This window comes from Sminthopsis crassicaudata, chromosome 4 (genome assembly GCF_048593235.1).
Source record: "Sminthopsis crassicaudata isolate SCR6 chromosome 4, ASM4859323v1, whole genome shotgun sequence".
NCBI classification, from domain to species: domain Eukaryota; kingdom Metazoa; phylum Chordata; class Mammalia; order Dasyuromorphia; family Dasyuridae; genus Sminthopsis; species Sminthopsis crassicaudata.
Window position 1 is genome coordinate 412,894,970 of NC_133620.1, and position 16,410 is coordinate 412,911,379.

The window sequence follows — 16,410 nt, forward strand, 5'->3', positions numbered from 1 at the left end:
CTGGTTCACACATTTATGCTTGCCTCACACTGAAGTCAATGACTTCAATAAAGGCATATTCATTTGATTTGCAGATGACACAAAAGTAGAGGAGGAAGACAGCTAACTCAGTAGATGACAGTTCAGATAGAAAATAACCTTGACAGGTATAGATGATGAATATAATAAAATGAAATTCAAAAGGGAAGAATGAAAAATCTTATACATGAGTCCAAAAAAATGCATATGCATTTGTAGGTGTAGCTTCCAGGAATAGTTAGGTCCCAGTTTCATTATACTTTGATTCATAGTCCATGGAGTAGCAAATAAAGTGCTTGACCTAGAGAGAAAGATCTGAATTTAAATCCAACCTCAGACACTATTTAGCTGTATGATTTTGGGCAAATATTAACTTTTACCTGTCTCAATCTTCTTATTTGTAAAGTTAGGATAATAATAGGGCCTACCTTTTAGGGTTGTTGTGAGGACGATATTAAAAAGAATTTTTACAAACCTTAAAGTATCATATATAACATATTATTATTATTATACTGGAGACTAGCAAAACAAGATGAGAAAGATTTCTGAACCCATAGCATGGATCAGTTGAAAGGGCTCTATATGTTTAATTACTATGGAGAAGATTCATGAAAAATATAATATTTGCTTCCAATCAACTGAAAGTTTATTATGTGAAGGAAGGATAGGGCTTGTGCTCTTTTATTCTAAAGGGAAGAACTAGGAGTGATGGGTAGAAGCTGTCAAAAGAAAATTCTTGCTTGATATCAGGAGAAACTGCTTCACAGTAAAAGTCAAACAGTCTTCCACTCTCTTTGGATATTTTCATGTGTGAATGGCAAAACCATTCCAGCGTTTTTGCCAAGAAAACTCCATGAAGTCAGAAAGAGTGAGACAAAACTGAATTACTTAACAATAACACTTATGAATTGTATTATATAGTTTCTGAGATATCAAACACTTTGATTCTTTTATTATTATTATTATTATAGCATTTTATTTATAAAACATATACATGGGTAATGTTTCATTGACCCTTCAAAAGCCTTCTGTTCCAAATTTTCCCCTCCTTCTTCCCATCTCCTCCTCTAGATGGCAGGTAGTTTAATAAATATTAAATATGTTAAAGTATATGTTAAATCCAATATATGTATACATATTTATACAGTTATCTTGCTGCACAAGAAAAATCAGATCTAGAAGGAAAGAAAAAAAAACATGAAAAGGAAAAAAATTTAACCAAACAATAATAGAAAGAGAAATATTTTGATTCTTAAGGCAACCCAATTATTCAGTGGATAGAAAGTTAGATTTGGAATCCAGAAGATCTGAATTCAAATGTGATATCAAAAACTTACTAGCTATGTGAGTCTAAACAAGTCACCTAACCATTACTTCAGTAATGTCATTTATAAAATGTAGATAACCACTCTTACTTTCCAGGATTGTTGCAATGTTTGTAAAGGACTTTATAAAATTTAAAGTGCCATATAAATATTGTTGAAATCGCCATATAAATGTTGTTATTGTTGTTTTTGTTGTATCAGTAGCCAAAATTAAATTAAAACTTGACTTTATAGCAGTACTTTCATTTGAATATGTGGAGACAATACTCCTTTTCTACAAGGCCAGGAGAGGAAACCTCATTTTTAGATAGGTGTTTTTTTTTTCCTCTGAATTGAAAGTTTTAAGTTACACCAAGCAATACTTATATGAATATGTGTATGTGAACATAGATATTGTATATATCCCTATTCTAATATAAAGTAATTTAACTAAATTACACAAAGTATATGTGTATGTTAAACATACACAAACATACATATATACAAAGGCTTACATAAATGTTGTTACAGTATTTAGCAAGGACTATCTACATTTTTGTTTTAAAAATATTTTAGATTTTTTTATTAATAAAAATCTTCTCATTGCCTCCTTTGGACAAAAAAAGAAAAACAAGAAACAAAGTTCTTATGAGGTTGTTGTGAAGATAAACTGTAGCAATATTTGTAGAGCACTTTAAAAACTTTAAGCTCTTATATAAATGTTATTATTATTAATAGTGTAATAAATATGCACAGTCAAGCAAAATCAATCTCTCCATTGACCTTATTCAAAGGATATATGCCTCAAACTGCACCTGAATCAATCACTTCTCTATAAGGAACTAATAGAATATGTTATCATGGCTCCTATGGAATCATGGCTGATCTATGCATTCACTGAGACTCATGTATTTCAAAGTTTTTTGTCTTGTTTCATATACATACATGTGTGTATATATATATATATATATATATACACATATATATGTGTTGTGTGTATGCATACATATGTAGCATAAATATATAGTATATAGAGATATAATTTATTTTACATAATATAATATAGTATAAATTATAAATATGATATAAATATTTGCATCAAATATTCTGGTATAAATTATTCTTCTGGTTCTTCCCACTTTATTATTATCATCAGAAAAAAATAATCCTATAAATACACACCTCTCATTATTAAAATTTTTTATTTGGAAAATTTTGTTTCAAAAAGCCATTTTAGCTTTCATGGCATAGGCATACTATAAAAGTGTCAAATACCTCCCTCAGTACCTTTCTTTTCAACTTAATTTTAGACCCTTACTTTCTTTTCTTTTTCCCTTTCTTTTTCAGATTCCATTTTTAAGATAAAACTAGTACTATATAGCTATCTAAATAATATCCTATTATGTGTTTATATCTCTGCAAATAAACTTTATGTTGAGAACTTTCTTTGCCAAAGTCAAAGATTAAAATAACAAATAAAAAGTTGTCCAAGGCACTGAAAAATTGACTTGCCCACATAGATTTTTGTTTGTTCTTCATCCTTGAAGAGGACCATGACATCAGAGAGGTAATGCCATGACATGTAAGTGAATTGGATTTAAGTGGGGTAGTGCTGTACAAGGTCACCTGCCTCACTTTCCCCTCCAGAGACAACTGGGTCCAGTGGCCAGATACAGATCAACATGACTGAAGATGGTCCTGATGAAATGGGAGACCTTGGTCTTTTTAGCCAAGATCTTCTTTTCACTGAGGCAACATATATTCAGTGATTAAGGCTAGTAATAATTGAGGCAAAGAAGGTCCTCTTTCACTTAGTCTAAAAAAATGAATGAATCTGGGAGGGAAAGATCCTCAGGATCTTTGGCCAAAGTACTAGGTGACTTGCCCACAGCACAAAACTATTAAGTTCCAAATGCAAATGCCTTCCTGTTTCATTCTAGTATTCCTGACACCTGGACAAAGCTAGGCTTAATTATATTTTTTAAAAAATAAAATAGTTGCATATATGTGAGTATTTAAGAAGCATCTCATCGACTGTACCCTAGATTACTTTAAGTTAGTAAAATATAAGTTTACTCAATTACAAATTCATGGTAATTTAAGAACCAATCTTTTCCTTCATTGTTCTCTTCAACACTCCTGGTATTTAAAATAAGCTGGGAGTTGTGTATCTAAATACCAACTTGAAAATGTAGGAAAAAATCTAATCAAATATCATTGATTTATTTACTTTTATCGCTTTCATGATAATGATTTTTAAAGGAAAAGGACATCATTTCTTATTCACCTTCAGTGATGATTATTTGTTTGGGTTCTTGTTGCAAGTGGGAAACATGGGGCAATGAATTTTTTTATGTTATTTGGAAGTGAAAATTCATTTTATTGGCATATATGAAAGATAATTATTAGTTACTTTGATTTTCAAATTTATAATTCTTTTATTTTATTGCTTCAGACATGAAATTTGTGAAAAGTTTTGCTAAGTGAATGATTTCTATATTATAGTGCACTATATAGACTGGCTACTGAAGGGAACCCTTTTTTTCTGTGATGAAGAAATTAATCCAATTTGAAATGTTTTCTGTTAAATCAAGACACTTTGAAACATCATTTCTTTCAGGAAATGTCTTAGATAATTCTGACCTGAATCAATCACTCAATCATAAAGCATTTATGGAAATATAGTCCTCTGTGTGAATAAAAACACATACATATGTATACCTATGTGTGAACACACATGTTTATATAAGTGCACTATTGTATATATGCATTTATATGTGCATACACATGTATATATGTGTGTAGAAATGTTATATCCCCCTCTTCATGACTACATTTGGGGTTTTCTTGGGAAAGAAAATGGAGTGGTTTGCCATTTTCTTCTCCAACTCATTTTACAGATAAAGAAGCTGAATTAAACAGAGTCTTGCTAGGATCATACAGTTGGTAAATATCTGCAAGCATATTTGAACTCAGATCTTCCTGATTTTAGAGCCAGCAATCTATCCACTATACCACTTAACTAACCCCTTATTCCTAGGACTATATTATTATTCATTATCCGGAGCATCTCCTTATTATTACTCCAGCAAACTGTTATTCAGAAGCTAAAGATTATAACATTCCTAAATCACCACTAACCTTACTTTAATCCCAAAGTCTTTCTACTTGATAACTGTAATCTTTCTGTGAGGTTCTCTCAGTGTATAAAAATTGTTTACCATTTTTAAGAGGCTTTGCTTGATGACTAGATCTTACCTAGAAATGTTCATAGTTTAACCTTCTGTTGCTTTCTACAAAAACAACCAATAGAGGAAAAAAAAAGGATTTGGTCTTATTATTTTAGGACTTTATAACATTAACAAGCATTCTTATTTAGATTATATTAGTAATTAGAAAGTGTTCTTATGTTATTTGATAAATGGGAATGAAAATCATTGCTAATAATAATAATCAGGGTACCTAGATGGTGTAGTGGATAGATTACTTGTCCTGGAATTGGGATGATACATCTTTCCATGTTCAAATCTGTCCTCACACACTTACTAGCAGTGTGATTTTAGGCAAGTATTCTCTATTTCCTCATCTGTACAATGAGCTGAAGAAGGAAATAGCAAACCACCCCAGTTATCTTTGCTAAGAAAACCCCAAATGAGTTCACAAAGAGCCAGAAGTGACTGAAAAGATTGAACAATGACAGTATGACTGGAAAAAAATATAGAATTCTATAGATGGGAATCAAGGTTCTTAAGCAAAATAAATCAACATACTACCATATAAATGATTTTTGAGTATGGAAAAATCAAAAACAATTAAGTCATTATTATCATTATACTTCACTAAATTTATTTTATAAACATTTTGAACTCAAGGAATTTGGGACAATTTTATAACAATCACAGATGTAGCTCTCCAGCTACATTCCTAAGAGTGAGGCTTGGTCTTCTGTTAGGTCCTAAGTACCTAAAATGTGTACTTATTTTTTTTGTTTTAAATCACTGACTGATGCATCTATATACCAAGAAGTCCCTATATGCCTAACAACTGGTTTGGTCAGCTATATCCAGGATTAGGAATACCCAAGATTAGCAAACTATCAGTTTAAGAACCTTCTTTCAAATTCAGGGATTCAGCTAGCAAACTAATAATCACATGGTCCTTGTGACTGATAAATCCAGTTCATTCCCAAGACTAATTAATCTTAATATCTTCCTCCTACAAAGTCTCTGTAAATCTGTTTTGTGATAGCAAACAGATATAAGACTAGAGGATTCAGTAAAATTAGGATTTTGATCTGGAGAAGTCCAAAGTCCTCATCATCATTATGTGCCCTTGGTTCTGTAGGACCTGGAATACATTTACACATTTCCAATGTTTTTGTATAATAAACTGCTTGCCTCAGATATCTTTGGGTTTATATTCCTTCTCAATACCTCCTCATCCCATTTTCCTCACCCTAATTGAAATCTAGATTCTTCAGTGTGAATATCAATACAATTTTATATGAAATTATGTTTGAGCACTACTTACAGAGCAGTCTTTATCAGCGTTTCTTTTCCAATGTTTCTTGTCTAATTTCTTACTTGATGTGGAATGCACAGTAGCATAATTTTGCATCCGAGGATGTAATCCTAGGATATTCTGTATAAGGAAAAAAAGTGAAATATTTCATTTTAAAAGTAATAAAATATTATAAAAATCAATATATTTCCTTATCTTCAAAAATGAAAATATCATCTATATATTATGAATCAAATTTAAATATGTACATATCTATTATGTAGACCTTACTAAGTAATAAAAAAAATTAAGTAAACTCCATTGTATGCATAGAGCATTTTTCAAACTTTGAAATTTCACACCAATATTTTCATAGTGCTACATGGCAGTAACAATGCCCAAATATTCAAAAAAATCAGGATTTTAGGTCATCTGAAAGTAACAGAAAATGACATGCTTTTTGTGTAAAGAGCTTTCACCACATAGCAAGAACTGTTCAAAACAAGAGTGTAAGAGATACCCTGGAAGTATGGTAAGATATGGTATGACTAGAAAAGAAGACTGGCTAGTCATAATAGAAGTAAGAAATAATATTAGAGTGTAAATACATTGTAAGTAGACACTGTTTTCATTCCTTATATTTTTCTTTGAACATCTACTAAAGAGCCTGCAACATAACAGGAACTTAATAACTATTTTTGATTGATTACAGATAGATAGTCTGTATTATCCATTGGTATATACTTAATTTCAAGAAACCTAAAGGAAAACCCCAAATTAGACTCTCTATGAGGGTTCATGGAAAGTATAAGCAAGATTCACCAAGGTTAAAAAGGAATGAATTAGTTAGAAATGTCACTTAGCCTTCAAAGTTTTGAAATGTTCAAAACAAATGGGAGTAATACACTCAGGAAAGAACAGCATCGGTTTCATAGATGAGAGGACAAGTTATCAATATTAAGTGACTTAAATTCACAAATGTACTTATACAGAAAAGATTTAATATCAAATTTTCTGACTAGAATACAGTAATCTTGCTACTGTTCCACTCTACCTAGTGGCAAGGAATATAAAGTACCAGGTACAGACAATTCATTCAGTAGTTTTGGCAGGGAAAAACAAAGGAGATTGTAGTTTCAGTAAGCAACATGGGATAGGAGATTTTTTTTTTAAAGATAGAGTAGATAGTATATATTTGAAAGCAGAAAGATGAATCAGTGTAGAAGGAAAAATTAGACTACATATATGCTATAAAGAGATAATATTTGAATGGACAGGTGGGGATGAATAATACCCACTTCAGAAACTTATTAGCTATAATGAGCCTGGACATATTTCTTAATCCTGTTTGCCTCAGTTTCCTTATCTGTAGCATGAGCAAAAGAAGGAAACAGTAAACCACTCTACTAACTTTCCCAGGAAAACCCCGCATGGGGCTATAAAAAGTTGACTGAACTTTTATTAAATGATTGCATAGCAACAACAACATGTGTGTAACCCTGGGAAATACATTTAATCTCTGTTTCCTTCAGTTGCCTCAACTTTACAACAGGGATAATTATAAGAGCTATCTCACCTCTGTTGTTGTAAGGATCAAATAAGATATTTGTGAAGTCTCTTAAGATGCTGCTTCGCACAACTTATTAATGTTTGTTTCCTTTTTTTTCTTCAAGATTGTATTATGGTCTGCTTCATTCTGGATACTATAGATCCCAATATTGTCTAAAATCACTATTTTTAGCTGCCATCACATATTATTCACTCCTAATTCAGCTTGCAATATAACAAAACTCTCAGTTGTATAGATAGGAACAAACTCTATCAAAGAAGAGTCCTGTCATACCTTCTTGATCTTGTACTTGTAAAATAGGTTTCAAAACTCAAATTTAAGTATGATACTAAGTATTTTTTCTATCTTTGTACTACAGTCATTACAGAAGTAAGAGGAGAACACATAGAACTCAGAATGATTTAAAAATGTTTATTACCATATCCCATTGCATACTCTGGTAACAAATTTACCAAAAAAATGCAAAATACACATCATCAGGCAGCTGAACTTTTGGTCATGAATCTTTCTACACTTAAGTAGAATATGGTAAAAGCATTTATTTTCTCTTTCACTAGACCCACATTTCAAATTTTGCCATTTTCGTAGAATCTTCTTGAACCTGTTTTTGTTGTTTTTTATTGTTGCCATTTTGTTTTGCTTTTTTTTAGTCTCCAAGAGCATAGTTTCACATCTATATCACACCAAGATAACACTCTATGGTTTATATGAAGGTTTGTGGTGACTCTGAGAATTATTATCTTCAATAAGTCTGAGACCTACTTAAATATGACCATTATGTAAACTAAGGAATAATCAATATTTTATCACAATGATGATTAATATTATACTTTCTAAAGATAACAATGATGAATCTGATTGCATCAGTGTTCATATACCTAAATCATCCATTCAAAAACATTGAATTTATCAGACTGGGTCTGAGATTCAGCTTGGTTTTTTTGATTACATAAGCACTGTCTGTATGGTATTGAAGTCAACTCTTTATGATAATGTCAGTTAATTCAATTTATTGGTGATTTAGAGTGCTGTTTCTACTCTACAACACAAAATCAAGGAACTTAATTCACTATTTCCTCCTTTGCTTATGAGGAAAAAAAAAAAGGTAACATTCTCTATTGTGGTTTAGACTAACAGTTATGTGGAAGGAGGTGCCACAATAGAGAATGAAGAGCAAAGGATTTAAACATAAAAAGACCTGGATTTAATTTGGGACTTATGATTTATAAGCTGTGTGACCTCGGCCAAGTCACAAGCTCCCAGCTTCAATCCCTTTCAGTGTAAGATTGTCATTGTAATACAAGGATAATTTGCCTTTCAAGATTTTATTAGGATGAAATGGGGAAAATTCATATAAAATAGCTTGTAAATTGTAGAACATTATATAAGAGGAAACTGCATATAACAAGGCCAGAAATATGTTATCATCTAGACAGGGATATCTCCTGCTCCACTAGCACTAAATTCAGGAAAGCTGGTCCAATCCATGTGATTTTCCAAAGTGATTTAAATTCCATGCAACTTATTAGCAGGAAAATTTAGTTAACAGTCTGAATCTCCAAGGTATCTTTTTTTTTTTTTTAATTCAGAAGTACCTCATTTAGATATCGTTGTTGATTGCAAAATAAGCACATTTAAATCACAGAGGATGGCCATCAATTTTATCTTTGATAGTGGTGCCAGGAAGACATGTTTATTCTTTACATTTTCAAAAGTAAAAGGATTAGGGATATATAATATTTTTTCTGAAGCTGTTATATTTATATTATTTTTTATTACCTGAAATAGTCTTACTTTACTTTCTACACAGTTTGTGAAATAGTATTTATTTTCATTTTATGACTATGCATTTATTTGAAGCTCATTTGAAGGTACTTTAATACTTTCTCACTTAATACCAAATCTCATGCAGATTATCCTTTTTGAACAGCAGACTTGTAAGTATGTTAGGAAAGCCCTGAACAGAATAAGGAAAGATTTGAGTTTTGATATAGATTGGTTCAGATGATCACTGTTGTCTTATCTCTTAAATAGTGTGTTCTAAGAACACATACCTATTGTTTCTGTATCTGACTGTAACAAGAGGGAAAATCATAACAAAATTTTTTAACTTCCTTTCTAATCTGAAAAGCGAAGATAGCTCAGTGGTACAGTAAATAGTATTACAGTGGATAGAGCACTGAGGCTAAAATTATCTGAGTTCAAATATGGACTCAGAAGCTTATCAGCTATGTGGCCTTGGACAAGTCATTAGATTGCTATCTGCCTCAGTTTCTCTATCTTAAAATAGCAACAAACTCTCACAGTTCTTGAGCATAAAAGTAAGATATTTATAAAGCATTTTGTAAGACTTGAAGTGTTATTTAAATGCTAGCTATTATTAATCTTTAAAATACAGATGCTACTACAAATATTAGCTATCTCATATAATTGTTAGAATCAAATGAGAAAATGAGATATCAAAGAAATTTGTAGAATTTTAAAATCATTATAGGGAATTAGATGAGAAAATGAATAAATTACTGGACTTAAAGGTCAGAAAGAGCTGAGTTTAAATTATTCTTCATCAACTCACTAGCTAGATGACTTTGGGTGACAATAATAATGACTACCTCAGGATGAAAATGGACATGAAGCACTTTGCAATCTTTCAAGTGCAAGCTAAGATTCAGTTAGGAGTGAATTTTCATTTCACTGTCATATAATTTAGTAAAAATAAATAAATAAATAAATAAATAAATAAATAAATAAATAAATAAATATAAAGATAGATAGATAGATAAAAGCCTAGTAGATAGAAGTACTAGCCAGCATTTCTAGTTAGTTATTCTGGCTACACCAGTAGTAAGTCAACCCAATAACACTAATTAAATGCCTACCATACACCATGCATACTGCTAAGAGCGAAGACAAATTCAGAACTAATTCCTACCCTCATGGAGTTAACAGTTTAATGGGGAAGACACTTGAAAACAACTATGTACAAACAAGATATCTATATCTATATATAGATATATAGATATAGGATTAATGGGAGACAGAAGATGGGATTCTAAATAGGACTTGAAGGAAATGTTGGAGCAAAAATGAGGAAGAAGAAAATTTCAGACATATGGAACTGCCAGAAAAGGTCCTGAATTTAGATAGGGAGCTTTTCTTTGAATAACAATATGAAGGTCAGTATCTTTCTATTGCAAAGTGTATGGTGGGGAATAAGATGTGAGAAAACTGGAAAGATAGAAAGGAGGCACTATTTGATATTGAACAAATTACTTATTTTCCCTAGGTCATTGCTTTCTGATCTGTCAGAAAAATATGTTCAACTAGATCATAGGATCACAGATTTAGAGTTTAGTTGCCCTTATTGCTAATTCCTTTATTTATCAGGAATATGAGGTACAGTAGGTTAAATATTTGCCTCAATGATATCTAGAATCACTTCTTTAAGCTCACATTTTATGATTTTTTAACTGACAAAAAATATTATAATTCCCTATACCTATACTTCAGAGAATCCATTGAATGATGATTGTTGCCCTATCTTTTATTCAGGAAACACAAAGCAAAACAAAACAAAACATCAATCAAACAATAGCCTCAGTCTTTGTTGTTGTTGTTGTTAGCCTTGCTGCAAAGCTTTCTGAAATAATAAATGATACTGGTTCACTAGCATTCAAATGTTTTTTTAAAATAGATCAATCAACATATTATGTAATGCTGGAGAAACTGAGGCAAGATAGAGATTAGAGAGTTTTTAATATCTTATTCGAAAGGGAGAGATTGTGCTGGGGGTATGCTGCCCCAAGAGCTGATGTCCAAAGCATTCAGCAGCTAATGTGTGCTTCCCAGAAAGTATATATACACATGTGACTCAGCTGCAGGGGTAGACCAAAGCAGGGGTGGAGTCAGAGCACTAAGAGTGGAATGGACTATCAATCAGGTTCTAACAGAGTGGGGGGAGGCACTGACATTCTGATAAGTTGGGATGGGGAGAGGCACCTGACATTCTGATGATGTCTAAGATAGATCTTTTTCCTTATATTGATCATCATGATTAGGAGGGAGAGTTAGTGTTGCAGAATTGAGCAGAACAATTAGGAACTGAGGCTGAATAATTCAGGGAAAGGAAGGCAGAACAATTTAGGGAAACTGAGGCAGGACAATAAAAGGGACAACAATATCATATTTATTGAATGCAGGATATATACTGAGAACTCTGTTGGGCACTATAATCACTCTGCCTGTCCCCTTCCATTAAATTAATTGTGACTTCTCTTTCTTGATTTGTACATTGTTCTATAGAAGACCCTATTATAGACTGACTAAACAGTACAGGGAATTATAAAGTTCTCTTACTCTTCTTTCTGCAAACAAATCCTGTTTTAAACTTTTTTTTTTAATCTAAAAACAGAGAGGATTCTGGGAATATGGCAGAGTAGTCAGTAAATTTCAAGCTCTCCAGATTTCCCTCACAAACAAAATAAATTTATGCCTCAGGCAAAAAAAAATAAGAAAGCTTAGGGCAGAACAAGGTCCTCCTGGTACAACCCAAGAATTGAAGAAAGATTTCATGCCAGGGATTAGCCAGTATAAAGTGCAAACACCTCCAGACTAGCTCCACAGAAACACCAAGGTGGGAACCCCGGGAAATAATCCAGAATATGTTATGTACCTGCTGCATGGAGAGTCCATCAATTTGGACTAGCAGAATTTATATCTTGGAAAGACAATGCACAAGGACAGTTAAGTAGGATTCAAAATAGAGGGTCAATGGCATAGAATGACTTTAGGAAATGATACAATGCTCTGGTTAAATACCTGTTTCTTCCTGAAAAAAAAGATCCCACTTTTTCTTTTTCTTTTTTTAAACATTAATATACTCCATTGATGATCTAGTTGATGACTGATGATATACCATTAATGTGCTCCATTGGATTAGCACATAAGGGAGTAAAGGGATAGCTTTGAAGAGAAGTATACCTGAGTTCAAATTCCACCTTTCATCATATACTGGCTGTGTAATACTGAACAAGTCAGGACTTCTTGATATTCTATATAATTACAAGGCTTTAAATTGTAGATAAGGTACAGACCTACAATGATATGGGCATTTGCCTTATTAGAGAATTCTGTATACCAATAAAAAACAGATCCAGTTTCTATCTCTGTTCTTTTATTGTTGTGATGTGGCTACAGCTTTGAATATCAAGTCCTAAAGTATTAGTCACAGGTCACTAAAAGGATACTGGGGAGATTTCATGGTGGGAATAATTATATTATTATTATCAGATAACTTCAGAGAAGAAGAAGAAGCAGTAGAAACTTTTAGAAAAATGTCTTGCTAACAAAGGAAGTGGGTTCTCTGTGCAGTGTGAATGAGAGAAAAAAGAAAGAAAGAAAGAAAGAAATCCTTTGTTCTCCACTGGAATATAAATACTTTTGGAAATTTTAGAGGAAGATCCTTGTGATGGTCCCTTATAGAAGATATATGGAAAGAAAAAACAATTATACTAGATGAGCAAGTATAGATGGATTGTGACCTATTCCACTATAGGGAATACCCCACATCTGTGAGATCATAATCAGAGCTAAATATCAAAAGATCTTGTCTATTAGTATGCTAATATGTCTAAATCACCATAGGTTCCTCCAAAACTATACCAAAAATTAATATTCCTGGCAGATCCCAATGTTTCTGGAAAACCTTGTTATAGGACCAGGGAGAAATATAAGTATCAACATCTGAAGACCAGTCTAGATCATTATTAGTAGGTTATTCACCAAGTGATGATTTTTTTCCCTGCTGTAATTCCTGAAATTATATAAAATTATCTTCCATACTGTTTGGACCACTTTCTGATCTTGCTCACTCAATGATTATGGAAAAAAAATTAGAAGAAAGGTAGCCATAACTTGATACAAATCACATTGTTTTAGAATATCAACTACTGGGAATTTATTTGACCTCTCAATGTGCTCTTTTCCAATAACTGATACAAGTAGAGGAACCGACACATATCCATATTGATATTTTGTGCTAAATTGTATTAAAGCATATAAAAATCCATAGTTGAACATAAAGAATGATTCATAGGTTCTGCTTAAAGAGATGAATAAAAAACACAGATTAATGCTATCACTTTTCCAGGGAAAATGAAAATTACTTCATGGGACACTTGGTCATCTTACTTTGAAGTACCCATAATGAACATAAGCAAAAAAAGATCACTACAAAAGTAATTATTGCTTCCATGCAAACTCTATTATAGAACATGAAAAGTAAAGAAGCTTTGCTTGGCAAGGTCTTTCAAATTCAATCACGCTGTACTTTCATGCTCAACAATTTCAGAGTAAAAACTGTCACAAAGGAAACAAAAATAATTGTTAGAAAATATAGTTCAATACAAGAAACATCAATAGACATAACCCTTATACGCAAAAAACTCTTTAAAAATATGGCTTGGGAATGAAGGAATAAAACATGTAAATGCTTCCAGACCATTATTCAAGGAAAGGGTCCAAAGGTAGTAGATATAGTCAATATTCAATGACGTAACAATAACTTTGATTATTTCCTAATAAAAAGAAACTGACTGGGTACATAACAAATGCATTTATCATTTGGGAATCAGTTTTTATAGGTAGCCAGATTATTATCTGGATAGAATAAAAGTCCAAGTAGATGCTAAAATAGAAGAGAGTATAGATTTATAGAATCAAGCAAGGAAGAACTTAGATGAAAATGAGCATATTTAGAAAAGCAAGAGAAATTACTTAAGCCACATTTATAAGTCATTCAGTGCTGATGTGGCAAAATTAGACAAGTTAACCTATGATCAGATTATTTGCAAAAGTTAGCAAGTAGATATGAGACAATAGGGAAGAAAATGAGGTTAGGCTCCTGGGCTGGTATTTTTTCCTCATGAAATTTCTAGTGTTTGTATGGCCTCTGCTTCTGTATTTCTGGGGAGGGCAATGAAGTAGGAGCTCATGTAAGTGTCTATATGTTCCCCTCTCCAGTTTTTATGAAGTCCACAGATAAATCTTATACCGCTTGAGAGGAAAAAAAAAAAAGAAAAGAAAAATAAACATATATATATATATATGTATGTATGTATGTATTTTTTTTTTGCCACACAGTCAAGTATCTGATCTTTCTGATCTGAGCTCAATCACCCATCACTAGGGAACAATGTTCTTTGGTGGGCATCTTTATGAAATACTACAACAAAGATTACAACAGCAACACCAAACAACCTATTTAAATGAGCTATCAACTACTTTTTTAAATTAGTAAAATAAGTAAAAAAAAGACATTTTATCTTATATTATTTTCTAGAGAATTAAAGGATCTCAGTATGTAAAACTGGAAGGAAACTTAAAAGTCATCTAGTTCAAGCTTCTCATATTGTCAAGTTAAACTAAGTTCCAAAGATTTACCTTAAGTCACACAGCCAGCAAGGAGAACTGGGATTTAAAGCCAGATACTCTTGTCTCCAAAGCTGTTATTCTTTCTATTAGACTATTCTGCCTTTTTTATCCATTATGAAAATCATCACGATAATGAGGTCCCACTTGCATGTCTTGCTCTTTCCTCTTCTTCTAAATAACGCAAAGTAGTCTGAATATATGCCCAAAGGAAAAAGCTCTACATGGTTTTTTTTTTAACTATTTCCTATAGACTGAATCAGAATTAAGCAAGACTAGTACTTTAATTGGGGCTATTGATAGGAGCTGGTGAGTCAATTGGCCTGCCCATATTATAAAGAAAAAAATCTAGGGCCCATTTCCTTGTAATTTCTTCCCAAAGGGATCATGGTTAGTTGATTCTCAGGATTTCTTATTTATCTATAAACACCAAACAAATGTGTTCTAAGTCAAAGAAACTTTATTGTTGCTCAGGAATAATCTGCCCTAAATCTTGTACCAGTTACATAAAGTACAAGATATTACAGAAACCACACACACAAAACAAACAAATAAAAATATAGGATGTACTGAGGCTATGGTTCTGAATAATTCTGTAACTACTGGGCATATACCTATGATCTGGCCACGTAATTATCATTACATGCCAGTATAAAAGAAACTAGGACTAGGGTCAGTTAGAAAAAAATATGTAGTACTAATGAGTAATGATAGTGAGCTTGAATAGGATTAACTGATAATATCACAAAAAGTCAACTGTGTTCTTAAAAGAATAGTGCTTAATCATTCAGAACATTACATAGATACCATCAGATAACAGGGTAAGTGCATTGTTCAGGATTTCAATTCAGTTTCCTCTGATCCCAATATATGAATAATGCTTTTTTCACTGTATAGTACACTAAACAACAATTATAGTAAAGTATCATCTATCTATCTATCTATATCTATATCTATATCTTTATCTTTATATCTATTAACAAGAAAGAAATTGAATCAAATACTGAAAGCAGAAGCTAACCAATGGACTGCCTGGTAGCCAAATAAATTCAAGAAATCTAAAGCAAAATTTCTAACAAGTCAGACAGATTGTCTATGGGGGATTTGTGGTAGGATAAAAATGACAGCTATTAAGGATGATCAAGCACATATGAGCTCTCATTTACACAGTCACCCACATCAATAAAATCACAAATCTATCTAATCATTTTATTAAAAGATGCAGCATTTTGTTTTGTTTTTAATGGGCACATTCCCAAATTTCCTATAAAACAATAATACAAAGGCCTTAACCTCAAAAAATGTAAAACAAACATCTTCCTACACTATTTTGATTTTCCTCTGTCTCTAAATTTTATATCCACTTGCCTCATCAGTGTTATAAATCTGACCTAATAAATAATGATATTTCTGCATTACATTTAATTCTACTTGGTGACTGGAAATAGCCCAGAAACTGGGCCCTTTATCATGAAATTCCCAATCACATGATAATTTTCATTCTAATCTATTTGCAGCATGCATTATTTAAAAGCCAATCCCTACCCTCAAGAAGCTGATATTCTATGGAGGAAATAAACGTGAATGGAT

The 16,410-nt window shown here is 32.0% G+C and overlaps 1 protein-coding gene and 1 long non-coding RNA gene across 2 annotated transcripts in view; one reads left to right on the forward strand and one right to left on the reverse strand.

Annotated features, from left to right (window-relative positions):
- DPYD (dihydropyrimidine dehydrogenase) overlaps positions 1–16,410 on the reverse strand; it is a 956,758-nt gene that overhangs the window by 878,438 nt on the left and 61,910 nt on the right. Inside the window, exon 2 of the mRNA XM_074262758.1 lies at positions 5,853–5,963. Within this exon, the coding sequence (XP_074118859.1) occupies positions 5,853–5,963 (111 nt within the window). The remainder of the gene's footprint in view (positions 1–5,852; positions 5,964–16,410) is intronic.
- Positions 1–16,410, forward strand: part of LOC141539677 (uncharacterized) — a 45,831-nt gene that overhangs the window by 21,757 nt on the left and 7,664 nt on the right. The window lies entirely within an intron of this gene.